This window comes from Denticeps clupeoides, chromosome 7 (assembly GCF_900700375.1).
Source record: "Denticeps clupeoides chromosome 7, fDenClu1.1, whole genome shotgun sequence".
In the NCBI taxonomy this organism is placed as follows: domain Eukaryota; kingdom Metazoa; phylum Chordata; class Actinopteri; order Clupeiformes; family Denticipitidae; genus Denticeps; species Denticeps clupeoides.
The window spans coordinates 5,732,073-5,751,387 of NC_041713.1; the positions used below are offsets into that span (position 1 = coordinate 5,732,073).

The 19,315-nt window shown below is 47.0% G+C and overlaps 2 protein-coding genes across 2 annotated transcripts in view; one reads left to right on the forward strand and one right to left on the reverse strand.

Moving 5' to 3' along the window:
- glis2b (GLIS family zinc finger 2b) overlaps nt 1-7,489 on the reverse strand; it is a 31,936-nt gene extending 24,447 nt beyond the window's left edge. The window contains exon 1 of the mRNA XM_028986932.1: nt 6,711-7,489. The gene's annotated coding sequence lies outside the window, so the exon portion shown is untranslated. The remainder of the gene's footprint in view (nt 1-6,710) is intronic.
- Nucleotides 7,490-11,095: 3,606 nt separating this feature from the next.
- Nucleotides 11,096-17,478, forward strand: tfap4 (transcription factor AP-4 (activating enhancer binding protein 4)). Its single transcript, XM_028986765.1, has 7 exons — nt 11,096-11,463; nt 13,335-13,500; nt 13,595-13,693; nt 13,971-14,141; nt 14,258-14,389; nt 14,839-15,006; nt 15,092-17,478. The coding sequence occupies exons 1-7, from the start codon at nt 11,375-11,377 to the stop codon at nt 15,245-15,247; spliced, it is 981 nt and encodes a 326-aa protein (XP_028842598.1). The 5' UTR covers nt 11,096-11,374; the 3' UTR covers nt 15,248-17,478.
- Nucleotides 17,479-19,315: the final 1,837 nt, after the last annotated feature.

Here is a 19,315-nt window from a genome sequence, read left to right on the forward strand (position 1 = left end):
ACAGGCTTCTTCTCTCCACCAGACCCCCCCTTCCATTTATGAGACTGCACTCAGCTGAGTTACTGACTCCCCCCAGATACCGAGCCTTTCATCTTCCGAAAGAGCCAGAGTGGAGGAGGAAAGAGAGACAGAGAGACAGAGAGACAGAGAGAGAGAGAGAGAGGGAGACAGAGAGAGAGAGAGCGTGTGGATGTGTGTCTGGGTACATTAAACATTTTCACATTTATAAAAAATCTGGGGTTGTGGTAACAATAATCAATACTGGTGTAATACACACGCGCACACACACTTGTGCACTGACATCCAGGTAAAACGCCTCACTGCCCTCTAAGTTGGACGTAAAGACTTTAAGGACGTCATAAACACGTCTCCTCAAACGTCTGTTGATCTGATCCAACAAAAACACAACTGTTTAACAGCCCACATGCAACACACACACAACTGTATTTTACTGGCACTCTGCACGTTGGAAATAAGTCACGGGGGAACCTTCTGAGCCTGATTTTCAAAGTGCTATAATACACGTAGCGCTTGGGGAGTGTTTACATATTCATATTCAGTCCATATTCAGTATTTTCGGAAATAAACAGATACACACAAGAATGTACTGCTTACTAGTTATCTATATTTAAGCCATAAAACACACACAAAAACTGCCCAAACTACTTGACTATATGCCTTAAAGACTATTTAATATATCTAATAAGAGATCTGTTGTCATCAATCCATGTCAAAACCACCCAATCTGGCAACACAGAGAACGGCATCAGAGAAATCCACGGTCTCTGTTAAAGGTCCCATGACATCATTTTTTGCCATTTTGATCCAATCACACGATGAGATTTCCCAGGACGCACCATTTCGGGGTCTGTAGCTTTAAATGCTAATGAGGAGGAGAGAGGCGGGACGAGGAGGAGAGCGGCCTATAGAAGTGACTGGGCATTTATCTGAAATGACGTCATCAACTGTATTCACCAACAACAATGTTGGGCGCAGAAAAAATAAAACGGACCAATACATTTGTTCTCATTTTCACATCCAATCACAGAGTAGCTTCAATGCTCCGCATGTTTAGAAGCCATGACGGTCGTTGGAGATTATTTTTTAGGAGAGCGGTGGGAAATTCTCTGGGCGGAAAAAACATGAGAAACGCGTACGATGTCATAAAAGGGCCAAATTCCAGATCATACCATCGGAGCTGCCAAAGTACTCTTTACACCTATCGGCATTTCTAGCCACTGCAGGACCATAGACAGGCTAGGGGACCTCCTATTAATGTTAAATACTCTCAGAGATTCAAACTTGATAGGGGACTTTTAAAGTCTTCCCAGGACAAGAAAGAAAAAGATTATCAGTGCTTCTATTCCAGAATAGAATTTGCCACCATTGGGTGTGGCAAAAATATCTGGCCTCTTATTAAACATTTTAAATTGTAGAACAAAACGAAAGACTGGCTTCACATACAGAAAAACCACATTAAGTTAGATGATTGCGATGGTCTTGAACAAATTCCCATGTTGAGAACTCGTTGACGCTTGTCCCTCACTTATGACCATCTCATGAAGCTTCTTATGATGATGACAATCATGTGCAGGGCAGTCACGGTTTTAAAGAGAGATTACTGAATCTGGCTGATCAAAATGTAAAAAAAAAACATATTTTTCCTCTGTTCTTCAAAATTGCCTCCATAAAGGCTTCCATAGAGTAGGTGTGGCCAGACTTTTGGCTATGTATATTTTTTATAGCTGGCAGCGAAGTACCTGGCGGCAATCGCCGACGTCTGCATCAATTCCTACACTCCTGCACGCTCTCTCAGATCTGCAAATGAACCGAGGCTGAAAATTCCCTCTTCACGGGGTCTCCGATTCCAATCAACTCTGTTCTCCGTTGTTGCCCCTGGCTGGTGGAACAACTTGCCCCCCTCCATTCGACTAGCCGAGACTACCAGCACCTTTAAGAAGCAGCTGAAAACCCGCTTATTGAAAAAGTATTTCATACCAATGTAACACTTACACACGCACATGCGTACACACTGCACAAAATAATGCTATAGATATACTGCATATGCACATATATATAATATTTTTTCTTCGTCTAGCACTTGACAATCCCCGAGCATGCTCTTTGCTCACAAGTTAGGCCTTATCAGGCCTCTTAGTTTTTGTAAACTCAAAATCTATAGAAATCGAAATAGAATTGCTGGTGTCTTCCTCTTGTAAGTCACTTTGGACAAAAGCGTCTGCTAAGTAAAGTAAAGTAAATTTCCGACGTAGCGCGTTCTAGGTGTGACGCTGGCTAACACACACTCGTACACACTGCTTGCGGGTGACTGAAGGTCCCCCCCCCCATCCGCGCTCAGACTCCGGCGAGTCGTGCCTCCCCGCTTTTCTCCCTCTCACATTCTCTCCCTGTGTGCGGAACACACACGCATACCTCACTGGTACTGCTGGAGTGTGTTTCTTCAGTACTGCGGTTTTACTGCAGAATCCAGGGTGCTGGCCGAGCAAGTAAATAATACAGACCAGCTGTGTGTGTGTGTGTGTGTGTGTGTGTGTGTGTTTTGCTGGCCACATTACTATACAGCACAAAACAGACCGCTTGCTGCTCAAAAAGCTGAAAAATAGCCGAGCGGCGAGTGTGTGAGCGCGAACGGAGCAGAGCGAGGAGAGCGAGCGGCTCTTGGCCTCCCCAGACTCGTCTGTTTTCTTTGGGCAACACCGCTGTCTCTGTCTCATTTCCCAGCTGCGGTTTGTGTATTGTTTGAATACTTGAGAGTCAAAATCTCGCCGTGCGCGCGCACACACACACACACACACACACCGAGCGGAGCGCACGGAGGGGGTAAAAGCTGGAAAGGGTGGAAGAGAGGGAACAAACAGAAAAGAGGATGAGCCCGGGTGTCGGTGAGGGGCCAGGAGCCTTGTTTGTTTTGGAGATGCGTGCTGCCCCACAGGGGTGGGTAGAGTTCATCAGCGGGGGGTCAGATGGGTGTGGGGGGGGAGCATGTGTGTGTGTGTGTGTGTGTGTGTGAGAGAGACTCGACTGGAGGAAACGGTGAGGCCGCACTGTGATTAGTGGTTACAGTTTAACTGCAGAAAAATGTACGGCCGAGCCCAGCCAGAGAGGGGTGGTTTTTAGACACACACACACACACACACACTCACACACTCACACACACTCACACTCACACTCACACTCACTCAGTGTGTGTGAGTCAGGCCTTTTGACATTCCACCGCCAACTCATTCCCCCCTTGCCCGGTCCCCCATGAAAATATGTCACTTCCTGTCGGGCCCCGCTGTGCATTATGGGGTAGGATGCAATGTCTGTCTGGCCTCACCTGTGTGAGGGCGCAGGATTGTTCTGTGTTGTTCTGTGTTACTGTTGTGCGAGAACAGCTTGCCGGAGAGACGTCTCTGTTCCCTGATGACCCCTGTGACCTCAGTTGCGACCCCGGTGACCCCCTCCGCGGCCTCCACTGAGCACACTGGACCTTTTCTTCTCCAATCAGCAGGCACACTGTACATTCATAAAAATGTTGGAAGACATGGACAACTCCAGTATTTGCATCTTGCCATTTTGTTCTCTAAAGTTGCCTCGCTTATTCTATCCACCTCTTGTGACATCAGGGGTTCCAGTCCAGCAAAGTCATGGTACCGATTCAGAGTAGATTTTTTTGTGTCACTGGCACAATTTTTTTTTTTCAGATTAGAGACCGGCACCTTTACACGATGTAAACGTCCCATGTGTCACTGCAGACCTTCCTCACTGTGCATTTGAAAAACAGAAAGAGTCACACAACTTTAATTAAACAGGATTTGCCCCCTCGTCATCCCGTGAGGAAGGTATCCCGCCTTCAGTGGAACCAATGACAGAGCGTCTTCTGAGAGCTCCTCTGTGTCTGGCATCTTGTGTCACAACTGGTTTAGCACCTCAGACATCAGACATGACAGCCCAGAGCGTGCACACACCCGTCCCAAACGTGTGGCGTTGAGCTTCGCTGATCTGAGACCTGTTTCCTCACTGACATTGTACTTCATTACCAAGAGTCAGGGTGGGGCAGGAAACCATGTCCAGGTCCCATGACTCCTGTCTGGCATCCAAAACGGCTTTGCATCGCATCTGTCTTCGGAAGAAAGACTGAGTGTTTATTTTGTGATAGCCTCTAGACCAGGGTGCTGAAGGTCCCGGTGTGTCTTATTTTCCAACCAGGTGTGAAGCCACTGTAACTACCTGGGAGAACCGAAAACAAGACCTGGATTTGAACTCGACCCTTTGACCTTTTATTTCCTTTGGATATCGTCTATGATATATGTCATACACTATCGAATATATGCCTACATTAACATACCTCATTTTAAATGCTGCAGTGTTGTGTTCCTGATGTGCTGCACTGCTGCTGTCGAAACATTTTAATTGATCAGATGATGAAAAAAGCCTCTCGTTGGCTCGATTCTGCAGCTTAGGCCATGCTACTGTCCAACTACATGGGGAAGGTGGTAAAAAGGAAAATTCAGTATCTACAGACCCGCCATATGGTGTCCAGTAAAGGCATTAATGGGGCCATAAAAAAAAGCTTCATAGTCTGGAGCACTGCCTGAACTTGCTAAACATTTTCTATATGAGTCTATGAGGAAACTCCCCTGAAAGGCTGACAGCATCCAGCCATGCCTGTATGTGATGCAATAAAACCCTCGCGCCCGTCATTACCTCCTAGGAACTCGATAAAGTCAATTTAAAGCAGCAAATCTGTCTTGGAGTAAATAATCTATCTACATATACATCTGTCTAACAAACTGAAGCCCCGCCCCTCTATCGAGTGTCAGTTACAACTACGATCCATACGGCAGCTTCATTGGACTGCTGGTACCTCCAGAGCCAGAATTCAGCTCAGGACCAGAAGACCATCAATTTTTTTTTACTTCCAGTTTTTGCAAGTTACAAATACAGCTAGGCCTTGGGATCCTTGGGATTTTTACTGTTCAATTAATTCTAATCAGACGTTGCATTGCATTATCAAGCTACAACTGTGTTGGAAAACTACCTGAAGGCACTCTTGAGATCAAGATGCCTGGAGGTGAGACTAGTCCCATCAAAGCCACGTTGACCCATTCCATTCTATCAGGAAAAGAGCACGGTCCTGAGCAGGGACCACAAGACCACCGGCCAAACTCATACACACTGTCAGCACAGTTAGGAAGCATCGCGCCAAACCACACCAGGTCAAAGAGTACAACAATGCACAGGAAATATTTGGGATGGGCACATTGAGGCATATGTCCAAAGAAATGTCCAATCTGCCTTCGGGGCAAGAGCAGGCAGGTCAATACCTGCCCCTCCCAGATCAGGTGACAGAGCTGCCTTCACGGGACATCCAGACAGGTCAGGATACAGACCTGAAACTGGTTTGTTTTTTTCATTCAGTCCTCCACTTGTTGAAATGCCGCTAAAACCCACAATGGTGCGAATTGTGGCAACTTGACATAACCCAGGGGCTGTTGGCAATAACGGAAAAGGCCGGTCAGCTGGCATGTCTACCGTGCAAAAATTCATTCACCAGGTCTAAAGCACTGTAAACTGAGCTGAGATGATAAATGGCGCCGGTCCATGCCGTTTGCCGTACGCTATGTAAAAGCAGGATTGCCGCGCCCCGTCACCTCTCACCTCTATACCTTCGGGGGGCGCAGGGCCCTTTAATGACGTGTGTATGATGACGCCTGCGGGTGCCCTCCGCCAGCTTTCCAGGGCCTCCACCCAGCGCACCGGCGACCCCCGCCCCTCACAGCTGGGCTGTCCCATCACGTGCGTGCGACTGCACGCTGTTTATTTTTCGCGGCTGTCTCAGTTGCGGTTTTCTCCGCTCACTGCCGTTCTTTGTGTCAACGGGCCCACGGGAGGTGGCCAACGAGGGCAGGCTGGCATCCAGAGTCTCAGCCCTGCGCTCACAATTAAGGCGCAGGGACACTGGGGGAGCCTAATTGGGCAGCGGGGTGGGACAGAGGGGAGGGGGAAAAAAAAAAAAGCTTTTTATCCAGGACCGAGCCCCCGCACATCGCCAACGTGCCTGTGATAACAACCGTGATAGAGCGGTAATTGGTTTGTCTCGTTCGGGGCCCGAGATCTGGAGAGACAGGTCTCATTGTACAAGCCGCAGTCTGTGCGTCTCCATCAACAGCTAGGAGACCAACGGACTCGGCAATCGACCAACTGACCCCACCAGAGTTGTCCTGATCGGAAAAACCAGACAGGAACAAGACTGAAATGTCGTCAGGTAGCACAGAATCTGCGTCGAAACCCAATTGTTAAGTTCGGAGCAGGCAACGACCGAGGCAACTTGGGTTGACGTTGATTCGACGTTTCTGTCACAACCCTAAATTAAAACACAGAGGCAACGTTCTTAGTTTGCTTTCTGATAAATCCCAGTTCGCGGAGGTCGGACGCGGGTCCGGACCGGGTTTTCGTGTTCGCCAGGCAATTAATTAGGCGGCCGTGGACTCTGATTGGCCGGAGAGGCCTCGCACCTGACGCACAGGTGAAGGGTGGCGGGCGAGGACGTAAAACCCGGCAGGACCCGGGCCGGGAACGTCGCGGTGAATATACGACCGCGGCCGTCGGCGGCTCAGCCGGTGCGCCCGTTCGCACGGAGGGGAAAATAGGTCACCGCGGAACCGTAACGAGCGCGGCGCGTCGGCGGGAAGGCGAGGGCTTACCTCCGGCGAAATCCTCGGGAAATGGCCGAGGTTGAAGTTTACCTCCAGCCCGGCTGTTATTTTTTCCCCCTTTCCGACGGAAGAAGCCTCCTCGGCGACAGTCGTTTATGTATATATACGTTTAATTATGGTTATTATGATTATTTATATTATTCTAGAGGTAGGCTTGCTGATGAGTCGTTGTCACATAGAAGAGGAGAAAAAAAAAATCAATTGTCGAGTAGCAGTCGATTGTCAGACCATTGTCGGATTATCTTCACAATTTCGAGAAGGAAGCAGCAAAAAAAAAAAAAAAAAAAAAAGTCTTTTTAAAATAATAATTAAAAAAAAAAAGATGTCTGTTTCACAGAGGCCCGGACGTTTTCTTTATTTGTCAATTAAAAAAAAAATGTTTCCCTCCCGAAACCCCGTCAGTGGAGGCAGCGGTTAAAAAACCGCAGAGTCTGCAGCATAATAACACTTGTGCCCCGCTGGTCGCGCAGCGCGACAAAACCGCGTCTCGCCGTCGACGTGCCGCGGAGCTCCGGGCGCATCGCTCAATCGCGACGCCAGTCGGGTGGGCGCCGCCCGCGGGGGCGCTCGTCGTCGTCTCGGCGGCGGGGGCGAGATGTCGGCGGATGTCGCGCTCCTCCTCCTCCCCGGGCCTCGTCGCGGTGGTGCGCTGCTCGGCCGCCCGCCCGCGTCTGGGGCTTCGCTCCGCGTCCGTGTCTCCCGTTTCCTTTCGGGCGCAGAGGGGAGCAGCCCGGACCCTGCCAGCTCAGCGCATGTCTGCCGCTCCGCCCAGCCTCCGTGGGCAGTCCTGGGCTCGGCTCCAGAGCTCGGCCTCTCCCGGCCCTCCCCAGCCCGTTTTTTTTTTTTTTTTTTTTTTTTTTATAGAATGCTGCATAAGAGCCGTTTTACACCACATTTCATCAGAAATGGCCTCGGTCGCCTCACTTTTCACGTATTACCTCCGTAAGAGCCTCGTACTTTATTTACTTCGTTTTATTTGCATGACGTGCAGTATTCGCAGCGCATGAGGTGTATCAGCCACTTTTTAGCAATGACCATTTAAACACTGTTTGTTCTCTTCACTTATTTTCCTCGGATTATTTAATCCCATTGTATGAATAAAAAACTAATATGTTGTCAGTAAATAAATAATTAATTAATTTTTAAAAATGATCCAAGACAATAATTTCCTCTGAAATACCCGAAAGGTGTCCCACACATCGGTATTTCTGTCCAATAGGAATGCTCCTTATCTAAAGTCTTATTGTGAATTATCCAGCTAACTAGGAAATGTTGTTTTGTCGAACACCACCTAGTGTACGGGGAAGATACAGACTAGTCCCGGTCTGGTCCGCTGTGGTGCCGCTAGGGGGCGCGTCGCGGATCCCAGATGCGAATAACATGCGTGCAACATGCGTGCAACACGCCTTATACAAGTATCACCAGTTCAGAACAACGCTTCCAATGAGATGTTAAAATTCAATAGAGTTTAAAGAAACCAAACGATATCGAGCGCACATGAACGTGAAAGGCATCGATATATGTATATATTAGCACTCATATCCTATATATTTTAGATTAACACACATCCTTGAATGTCTTTCCACCCGTTTACGTACAGTCTCCACACTATATTAAAAGATCTTCCATTAAATCTTATGCTGAGTTAAAGGTCGGAACATCACATGACCTACTACTACCTGAATGACCTTGCTTAGGAACAGTTGGATCACAGCAGAAAATGAAAATTCTTACAAGTGAAGTGATTGTCGTGAACACTGCACATCACATGGTGACACAATGTGTCCTATGCATTTTACCATCACCCTTAGTGAACAGTGAGCAGCCATGACAGGCGCATGGGGAGCAGTGTGTGGGGACGGTGCTTTGCTCAGTGGCACCTCAGAGACACCTTGGCAGATCGGGATTCGAACTGGCAACCTTCTGATTACAGGGTCACTTTATTAACCGTTAGGCCACCTTTGCCCCTTTAGGCCACTACCGCCCCTCTAGGCCACCACTGCCTCTGATTGGTGAACAAGATGTTTTAGTCACAAAAGTCATTTACATTTTTTTTTTAAAAAGTCCCTTTGTTGTAATCATTCTAATGCACTAATCTACAACAAATACAGTACATATTCATTAGCATTCATGTCCATGTGTTATTGCTTAATTTTACACAGGCACTATTTTAAAAAATATAACACAAAAGCACTACAGTTGGAGTTGGGATGTGATGGAATACAACAGCATGTAACTGCAATAAATAGAAACAATATAAAATCTATCTGATACATTTTACAAGGCAATATTTTAAATATGTTCTTATATGTAATATATGACAGTCAACAAATATTACATTTTGTGCAGTTCATAGATTTATATACTACATTTACATTTATCTTTACATTTATCTTTACCCTTATCCAGAGCGACTTACAATCAGTAGTCACAGAGTCATTCCGGTTGGAGACACTCAGGGACACGATGGTAGTAAGTGGGGCTTGAACCTGGGTCTTCTGGTTCATAGGCAAGTGTGTTACCAGACTACTACCATTTCATATACTGAATTTTTTGTTTTTTTACAACATATTGTAACATAACTGGCGATAGTGTGATTGTTGGTTTTGAATATATTTGATATAGTTTTTATGTCTTTAGTTATCATGTGAGCAGGGATGTTCAGTTGTCCCCCATTTCCCACCTCTGTTGCCTCCATGTGGCCCCTTCACATGTCTGTCTTTGCCCTGGCTGAAACGCACTGCATCTTGGCTGTAGGTTTACGCCTACATGTCGCAACCACATTGACAATGTTCATGTTATATTTATGCACGCGTGTGATTCCTTTCATGAGGTGTGTTTGTATTGTGATTCACAGTTTTCAGGGAAGAAAGTGCCATGCATTTTTGTATTCCAGGATCACACGTGTAATTTTTTAATGTTCCAAAAAAAACAACAAAAAAAATGGATTAATCCTGATTAATCAGGGCCTGTAACCAAGATAAACTTTTTAATCGACAGCAAATAGAAATTACGGTAAAAGGACGCTGTGTTTTTGGTCTGTTTGTAGTAGCTCTAGAAGTCATTATTCTCATTTTGATATACAGTACAGGCCAAAAGTTTGGACACACCTTCTCATTCAATGTGTTTTCTTTATTTTCCCGACCATTTACGTTGGTAGATTCTCACTGAAGGCATCAAAACTATGAATGAACACATGTGGAGTTATGTACTTAACAAAAAAAGGTGAAATAACTGAAAACATGTTTTATATTCTAGTTTCTTTGCTCTGATTACTGCTTTGCACACTCTTGGCATTCTCTCGATGAGCTTCAAGAGGTCGTCACCTGAAATGCTTTTCCAACAGTCTTGAGGTGTTTAGCACTTGTTGGTCCAGCTCACCCCAAACCATCTGGATTGGGTTCAGGTCCGGTGACTGTGGAGTCCAGGTCTCCACTTTTTGTTAAGTACATAACTCCACATGTGTTCATTCATAGTTCTGATGCCTTCGGTGAGAATCGACCACCGTAAATGGTCACGAAAATAAAGAAAACACATTAAATGAGAAGGCGTGTCCAAACTTTTGGCCTGTGCTGTACATGTATATTTATTTTTTTTACGCTTCCTGCAACAGCGCTTCCTTTAATCCGCCATCGGATGTGGCAGAAAAGGTCTGCGATCATTCACAATCGCAACGTTCTCCCGTCGTTGCGCCGCCCCGCCACGGCGGAGGGGGAAAAACAGGGGGGGGGATCGCGGAGCCACACTTCGCTCGGCGGCATGTCGAAAATGGCCGAACTATTCCTTTAAGTTGCCCGGCGCTGGGTCCTCCTACTCCCACATGCACCCAAAATGGTTGCGCGCTGCGCGCTCCTCCTCCTCCTCCCCTCGCCGCTGTTGTGGTGAGGGCTGCCAGGCCGTCAGCTGATCGGCCCGTTTTCTCCTTTTAATCCCTCGTTTATAGCCTCTTTATTTGTTCCTTATAGGCGCGTGGTTAAAAGGGCGACGGCTTTTCCACGCGAGGCGTTTTCACGACGTGTCACTCTGGCCACATAAGCCAATTCATGCTCTATTACAATATTATGACGATGGTTGTTATTAATTATTATTGTTGTTATTTGTATTATTATCGCACAGAAATTTTGTCGAGGAGAGATTTGGGTGGAAGCGGCTCTTTGTTCGCGCGTATCCCCTGCGTGTGCGAAAGGAGGCTCTTGGTGGTGCTGTGTGATTCCTACCAGCTGTTTCCCGCCTTGAAAGACATCCGATCAGCTGCAAGCACACACACACACACACGCACACACACACACGCACACACACGTAGAAAGGGAGTGAGCGGGCGAGCGAGAGAGCGAGGGAGGGCGAGCCACACACACACACACACACCGAGGGAACCCCGTCAGCTGGAAGTGGAGTAACATTACAACTGCGAGCAGCGAACACACTCCTGTGCACCGCGCACGGAGCGCACGGGCATTTCCACGGCTGCGTCGGCGCGAATAAATCTCCTACGTCCGGGAGCGGCGCGTCTATATATTAAATATCTCGCTCCGTATATGTATGTATGTGGGTTTTTTTTTCTCTTCTTTCCTGATTGAAAAAAAAAAAAAAAACAAAAGAGAGAGAGAGAGATCTCGGTCTGGGGGAGAGAAAAAAAAACTGGGGAGGAAAGCATGGAGTATTTCATGGTACCAGCCCAGAAGGTGCCCTCCTTGCAACATTTCAGAAAGACGGAGAAAGAGGTGATCGGCGGACTGTGCAGGTGTGTATGCATGCTTTTAATTTTTATTATAATAAATGTATATATTTTTTTAAAAAAGAAAAAAAAAAGATCGGGGCCACGTTCCTCCTGTTCCCGCGAAGAGGCTATGGCAAGCATGCTCGCTCGGATTGGGATGTTATTGTGTACACCAGCCAGCGCTACGGAGCGGGATCGGTCCCGGCCCGATCTGTGTCCCAAAATGCCAGGGGGAAACACGTAAAAGGCACCGGGGAGGCGTCCGGCGGGGCCACTTTGGCACATTTGTCGGCCAAATCGATGCATTTTGCGTGTAACAAACACAAACCACGTGGTCTCCTGCGCACCACGCTGCCGATCGCTATTCTGCTATAATCACGTCGTTTTGTCCCCCCGCCACATGGCGCAAGGCGCCGACGGGCCAAAATTCGACGCCAGGCGGGTGGAAATCGCGGCGCTTCGGGCGCCCGCGGTGCATGAACTTCCGTCCGTGTTTACGGGCTCGTGGGCTGTGTGCGCCGAGAACTTATCGCGGCCAGTGCGGCCATGCTTGTGGCTTCGGCTGGCGTCGTGCTCTTCAAACGTCGCAATTTTGCCCGAACGGCAGCCAAACGAACGGCTTCCCCGCCGCGGCTCGGAGAAGCGCGCGTTCGAATCGCGCCGTTCGGGCCGAAGCCTCGCTTCTGCGCCGCCCGCCGCACGACCACGCTGCCGCATGGAGCGGCGGAGCAGCTCGGGCGCATTGTTGTAATGGCGGAGGGTGGGAATTAGCGCTTCCCCGACGCCGTGGCGCGGGGCAGGAAGGACTCGAACTCGCAGATTTATTTCGCAGTGGCGTGAAACGAGGGGCGCACACGTGTAGAAGAGCGAGTGCGAGGGCTGTTTAATTGTATTTTTAATAAGGGGGTGTGTATGCCGTGGAAGGCCCATCAATGCGTCGGCACCCTTCCCTCGCAGGGGAGAAAGACAGCAGTGGCCGGGGCATTGTGGGAAATGGAGTTTTCGCAGGAGAGAGACGGCTTTGACCGGTGCATTCTGGGAAGTGGAGTCAGCTCCACTTCGTTTCTATTCTATCGGCAGATGACATTAACGTGTATAATATGTATGTGAACCCACACAACACGACACACCCCTTTAAAAGAGATTAAAATTTTCATGGACTCCTATGGGTGAGAACATTAACCTATCGCAAAAAAGTTAATGGATTTGTACCAGAAATATATCAATGTATTACTACTGTTGCTAGAACTACTTCCCACAATGAGTACCACTATAGAACATTTTTGGCTCTCCAAGTACTACAACTTACTCTGATAACATATATAGTAGCATATATAGCTTGCACAAATAAATTCCTCTTATTAGTATTATTTGTTATATGTTCTTTCACACCACAACTGCTGTTGATAACAATCACAGCCGAGAGGAAAGCCACTGTACTGCTTAGAGAAGCTGTATTGGTTGAGGTTTTGTTTTGTATAAGTAGGCTAGTTTAGGTCTTTGAGTTATGTGAGTGTTTCATATTTTGAAGTGAAGTTTAGAGATGTTTAACGTAGACTCCGGCCACCTTTTCCTACAGCTGCATGACCACACAAATGGGGGGGGGAAAGAATCACTTGCCTGCATGAGCATGCACTTGTGGTTTCCTGGACTCTGCAAGGTTCTTTTTAGTGTGTATACCATTGTTATTGTCAGTAAGAAATTGCTGTCTCAATTGAAAATGGAAGCAGCGGACAGGGTTTTTAAACTTTTAACCCAACCTACATATAATGTCAAACTTGAGTCATGATTGAGTCACTGACTCTTTTTCTGGTTGTTTCGTACATCCTAATGCACTCATACACACTGTGACGAGGCTTTAACTGGAATTCTTATTTTTTTATATTTTAACACAGTTTAGCAAACATCCCCCTCACCCCAGAAACGGCACGGGATCAGGAGCGGCGCATTCGCCGCGAAATCGCCAATAGCAACGAGCGAAGGCGCATGCAGAGCATCAACGCCGGATTCCAGTCGCTCAAAACACTCATTCCTCACAGTGACGGGGAGAAGCTCAGCAAGGTGAGGCCACCGCCGGCGACAACCGCTGCGTGTGCTTGTGCCGGACTCGGCGTTGTCGAGTTTGCCTCACTCCTCTCGTCTTTCCTTCCCCTAGGCGGCCATCTTGCAGCAGACAGCGGAGTACATCTTTTCTCTGGAGCAGGAGAAGACGCGGCTTCTGCAGCAGAACACTCAGCTCAAGCGCTTCATTCAGGTGTGTTGGTGACACGAGCGTATTCCTTATTACCGCTCTGATAATCGGAAACATGCGGATAAGTGCGGTATACAGAAAGCTAACATGAAAACGAGTTCGCAGGTGATCGGGGTATCATTGTTATACGAGGCAAATGGCTTCCTATCGCCTCCTTGTGGTCCACAAAAGCTATTACTGGTCTAATTTAGATGTGTGTGGATCAGGATGTGTGAACAACCAGCTTTCCCGGCGTTAGAAGGCTCCCAGTGAAAATGACACCCGGCTTTCTGTCACCCAGGAGTTCAGTGGCTCCTCTCCAAAGAGGCGACGTGCCGAAGAGCAGGATGAGGGCATTGGTTCCCCCGAGATTTTAGAAGAGGAGAAAGTGGAAGACCTCCGGCGGGAGATGATCGAGCTGCGGCAACAGCTGGATAAAGAGCGCTCCGTTCGAATGATGCTGGAGGAGCAGGTGGGCGTGTGATGTTGCACATGTTACATTTTAGATCTGTGTCGTTTTAATATTTACGGTTTAACGTTCTGTGTTTATTGCTGAGACGCTGACTATGTTTGTGTGCGCCTGCTTAGATTCGCTCTCTGGATGCACACCTGTATCCTGAGAAGCTAAAGGTTATTGCCCAGCAGGTACAGGAGCAGCAAACCCAAACTCTACTACGACTGCAGCAACAACAGGAACAACTGGAGCAAGAGAACACACAGGTAAACACGCCAGACTGTATACAGACTCTATAAATAAATACTTCCCTGTATGCACAATGGTGTGAAGATTAAATCTATGTTAAAAAAAACAACAACAACAAAAAAAAACTGAACTACATGTCACATGGTACAGTGTGTGTTTAAATAGTTTAATATAGTCATACCCAAGAAACAAAGACACATCCAGACGTAGTTGCATCACAGACACACTGCAAGTCCGTTGCTCCTGTGTTTAAGTGCTTTTTTTTTAGCCGTAAACTTGGGACTCATAAACTGGTGTTTTAGACACCATGACAATCCAATAATAATCATTTTTATTATTCCAATTTTCCTGTACATGTATGAATTTATGGGGAACAGAAATGGGTAGAGGGTAAAAAGTCACCACCAGAGGGCAGCAGTGTCACGATGTGTTCATGACTCAAACTTCACGTCTGTATGTTCCTCAGGTGCTTGGTCCTCCTACTCCTCCTACACCCACAAATCACCCCACTGTCATAGTCCCCGCCCCTGCACTTCCCCCTCCCTCGCATCATGTCACCGTGGTAACTATGGGCCCCACTTCCGTCATAAACACGGCGTCTACATCTCGGCAGAACCTGGACACCATCGTGCAGGTGAAGTATCACATGGTGTGGAGTTGCAGAACTTTTCACCGACTTTCATAAGGTGGTTGCATAACCTCCTCTCACCTGTCCATAGGCAATTCAGCACATTGAGGGGACGCAGGAACGGTCTATGCCCGAGGAGGAGCAGAGGCGGGCGGTTATCGTCACACCGGCACGTACCCTATCAGACCCTGCAGGGTCCGACACTGCTTCTGACAACGAAGACCCTGAAGACTGTTCACTGCCCTGATGCGCTCTGTTACACAGGCGTACACGCACACATACTTATGCAGACATACAGACATACATACGGGCACAGCGGTAGAGGGGTGCCACCCCTAAACACATACACACACATACTGACACACACAGATGCCTGGACACGGCAGACCTATCAGTGATTAGTTTTGACCTCGTACTAAACTGGACCCCATAAACAAAGTTACACAGTCCCTACATTAAAACACACACTCACACTAAAGAATAGTCCTTACCGCTGTAGGCATCCACACACTCGTTCTTTGGTGGGACTCTAGACTGGACTCTCCTCTCCTTCTGTCACCTCTCCTCCCATCCCCGCCGGTTCAGTACAATTCTGCACTGTGAGCTCTTGCTTTCGCCTCTGTTCCTTTCAACTTTTTTTTTCCACTTCCTGGGAGGAGCTGGTCCCTAAAAGTCCAGTTAGAATTAAACAACAACGACAAAAAAAAAAAAAAAAGTCCACACACGAGCACCAGCAGCTTCTGCAGAGTGTGTGTTGCTGTGTGGCGGTGGATCAGCAGCAGAGGGGAGCTGGACAATGCACTTATCCACATATTCGTTCTCTTCTTCATTATTCATCTCTCGTTATCTTTATCTGTGTGTGTGTGTGTGTGTGGGTGGGTGGTCGGTCTTCACTGGGCTGGGTTCCTGGTGATGTCAGTCTCAGCCGCCACAGAAACACTCACATTTATAGAACCTTTATAAGCGTGCGTGTCAGAGAGAGAGATCCCTGACTTTAGTCTCCAGCTTGTTAGTGTTTTTTTTTTTTTGTTTTTTTGTGGTCTTATGTAATAAGCTAGCTGGCAGGCGGTGTCTCCCGTGCGGAGATCACATTTAATGCCTTTCGAATACTGTGCGCTTGCAGCATTTTTTTTTTTTTTTTTTTTTTAAGATGGCTTACGAACACACACACAGGCTCAGTTGTGTGTGCGGCACTACTTTTTAAGTTTTTGCTGAGGAGGGTGGGTGTGTAGACCCACCGGTCTCTTGAGATCTGGCCTGCTGAAAGTGAGCGCTCTCATTGTGTGTGTAAGAAGGCCGTCGTGGATGGATCGACTGACACTTGACAGCAGCCTTCGCTCTATGCACTCACACACCCGGTTCTCGTCTTCGTCTTGGCACCTGGCTGCTCGGTGTGTGAGATTCTCAAGCCCCACCCCCTGGAGGGAGGAGACCAATGCTGCAGTGCGTTTGTGTGTGTGTGTGTGTGTGTGTGTGTGTGTGAGAGAGACGCTACCAAGGTGTGTTTGGGTCCCCGTTTATGGTCAGTGGCCTTAACATAAAGAAGCACCAAGGCCAGCCTTTACCCAGTCCTGGTGTGTGTGTGTGTGTGTGTGTGTGTGTGTGTGTGTGTGTGTGACTTAGAAAGTGTGTAAGCTCCCTCATAGCTCTTAACGAGCACTTGAGTTCATCTGATCGTTCAGATGCTTAGAATTGGCTGCATTCTGAATTTTGGCGGAGGAGACGTCACTCAGAACCCGCCCACCCCCTGCTACCCAGCATCCTCTTGGATATTCAACAGGGGAAACATGTAACATTCCAGAATGTTCTGCTCTATACTAATTTTTTTTATGTCTGTGTAACAAATTACTGAACTGCTCTAAAGGCACGTACGTGTCCTTTGCCGTTAAATGGTTCTGTGGTGCATTGTGGGATGCAGAGCCTCTGTCTAATTCCAGGAAGTGTCTGGAAATCGTCGTACCATTAATCTTAACGTTTCCGCCCCGCCCCCTCCCAGCACATATTAAGAACATTTATGATTGGGCCCCGTCTACCTCCATCTCACTGGAAGGTTCTTGTTGTGTGTGTGAGTGTGTACAGTATTCTGTAAAGAGTAACGGTTTTGTGCGTTCAAAAAGAACTCTAATCCAGCGCTCAAGAGTTAAATGTTTCCTTTTTAAGCCATCTCTCCCACCCTTTTCCTTTCTTATGAAAACTAGAGGACATATCAAATTGTCAGGTTTGTGTGTGTGTGTGTGTGTGTGTGTCAGAGAGAGAGAAGCACTTAACTGTACTACAGTGAGGCATGCCTCTTGCTTTTCTAAGAGTCTGATCCTCAAGAAGCTCTTACGCCTGTGAGTTTGACCCATTCAGCAATCGCACCCTCTCCCCGTCTCACCGCTCACTGACCGTCTGTCTGGGACTGGCGCCGTCCCGTCTCACTCCCATCCTGACCCTTCTCATCTTTACATTTTTCTTTTTGGTTTTTCTTATTCTCATTTGGATGCTCGATCCATTGTTGTTAAAGCTATTATGTTTTTTTTTTTTTTTTTTTTTAAGAAAAAAAATGGGGAAATGAGGCTTGTGCCTTTGTGAAGTCGATAATAAAGTTTGTACTTTGTTTTTTACAAATGCTTGTGTGGGCATTTTTTATTGAGATGAATGATTTTGCTTTTTGATGCAGTTTCAATTCTTTATCCATTGGAAAGAAGATTTTCAAACTAGTATGTAGTTTAGTATAGAGTATAACACTGAAAACCATGGTAAACCTCTCTAAGGATTCTTCTGAAGAAAATAAGGAGAATCTGGAGAAAATTATTTTTCAGTAAATTATTTTTATCACAACTGGTAGATCGCCTTCTTGAACACATGGTCTACTACTTAGCATTGGTCATCTATACCACTTCAACCATTCCAAACTGCTCACCAGTGGTGTTGAAATCATCCACAATATACCAACTAGCGCAGTCATCAGGAAACTGATCCAGAGTTATATTCTGACGTGTACACAGTGAATTGGGGACAGGACGGTCCCTGTGTCTTCAACCAGTTTATCCACACACAAACTGAGGCCTATTGAACAGACACTGCGATACGGAAGACTCCAGATGGGCTCTCATGGTGTGCCACCGTTACCATTGAAAAATATGTTCTCCACTCTATCAAATAAGTTTCCTACTGTCAGGATCCGGTCTGGAAGGAGTATTTCGGATTTGGACCGGAGTTTCATGTTCATCCTGTGTTTCCTTGATTCTAGATTGTTCTCGTCTGTATGCATTTGTAAAGCTGCCCTGTTCTCTGTCGGGTCGTTGTTTGGTAATTGTTTTACCCTGTCTTGTGGTTTTTGTATTAAATTTGCTGCGTATGCGTCCTGCTTTCCTTGCCATGACGACAGACCACAATAGGACAGCTTTAAAGATGCAGGGCCAGTGGATGGCCTAGCAGGTAAGGAAATGGACCTGTAAGAAAGTTGCCGGTTTGTCTAAACCAGCACAGTTCCGGAAGGTGCCACTGAGTAAAGCAACGTCCCCACACACTGCTCCCCAGGCGCCTTTCATGGCTGCCCACTGCTCACCAAGGGTGATGGTTAAATGCAGAGGACACATTTCGTTGTGTCACTGTGCTGTGCTGCACAGTTTCACAATGCCAATCACTTCACTTTTCACTGCAACCATGACACCTGCATCTGAGTCAGGTTAATGTGTATTTTGTGCTATCAGACAGCCGGGAAGAACTGGACGTTTTTTGACCTTGGTACTATCAGGGTCATTGCTGTCATGGGTCCCACTGGGGTACCTGAACCTGTCTAGTGTGATTCTGCATGCCTTAGTTCGATTTTTCTGAGGAAATAATTAGGTAACTAAAGATTCCAAAAGTCGGCTTTTATTTATACGTCGTACTGCGCATGTGCCGTAAGCAATGTTTCCTGTGCATTGTTTTACAACGCTTTATAAAACCATAGTTACTTAATTAGTCATGCTTATGCTAATTACTTAATGCATTTTGGCAAATAAGTTAATTAGGTACGTACATGCATATTAAACTACTTAATTACAGCATTTATCAGACGCCCTTATCCAGAGCGACTTACAATCAGTAGTTGCAGGGACAGTCCCCCCTGGAGCAACTTAGGGTTAAGTGTCGTGCTCAGGGACACAATGGTAGTAGGTGGGATTTGAACCTGGGTCTTCTGGTTCATAGGTGGGTGTGTTACCCACTAGGCTACTACCACCCTAGTGTATAGTGTATTAGTGTAATAGTGTAGTGTATTAATAGTGTATTAGTGAGTTTTTCTGACAGAGAATGTGCACTTGTATGCTTGGAGGATTCCAGGTTT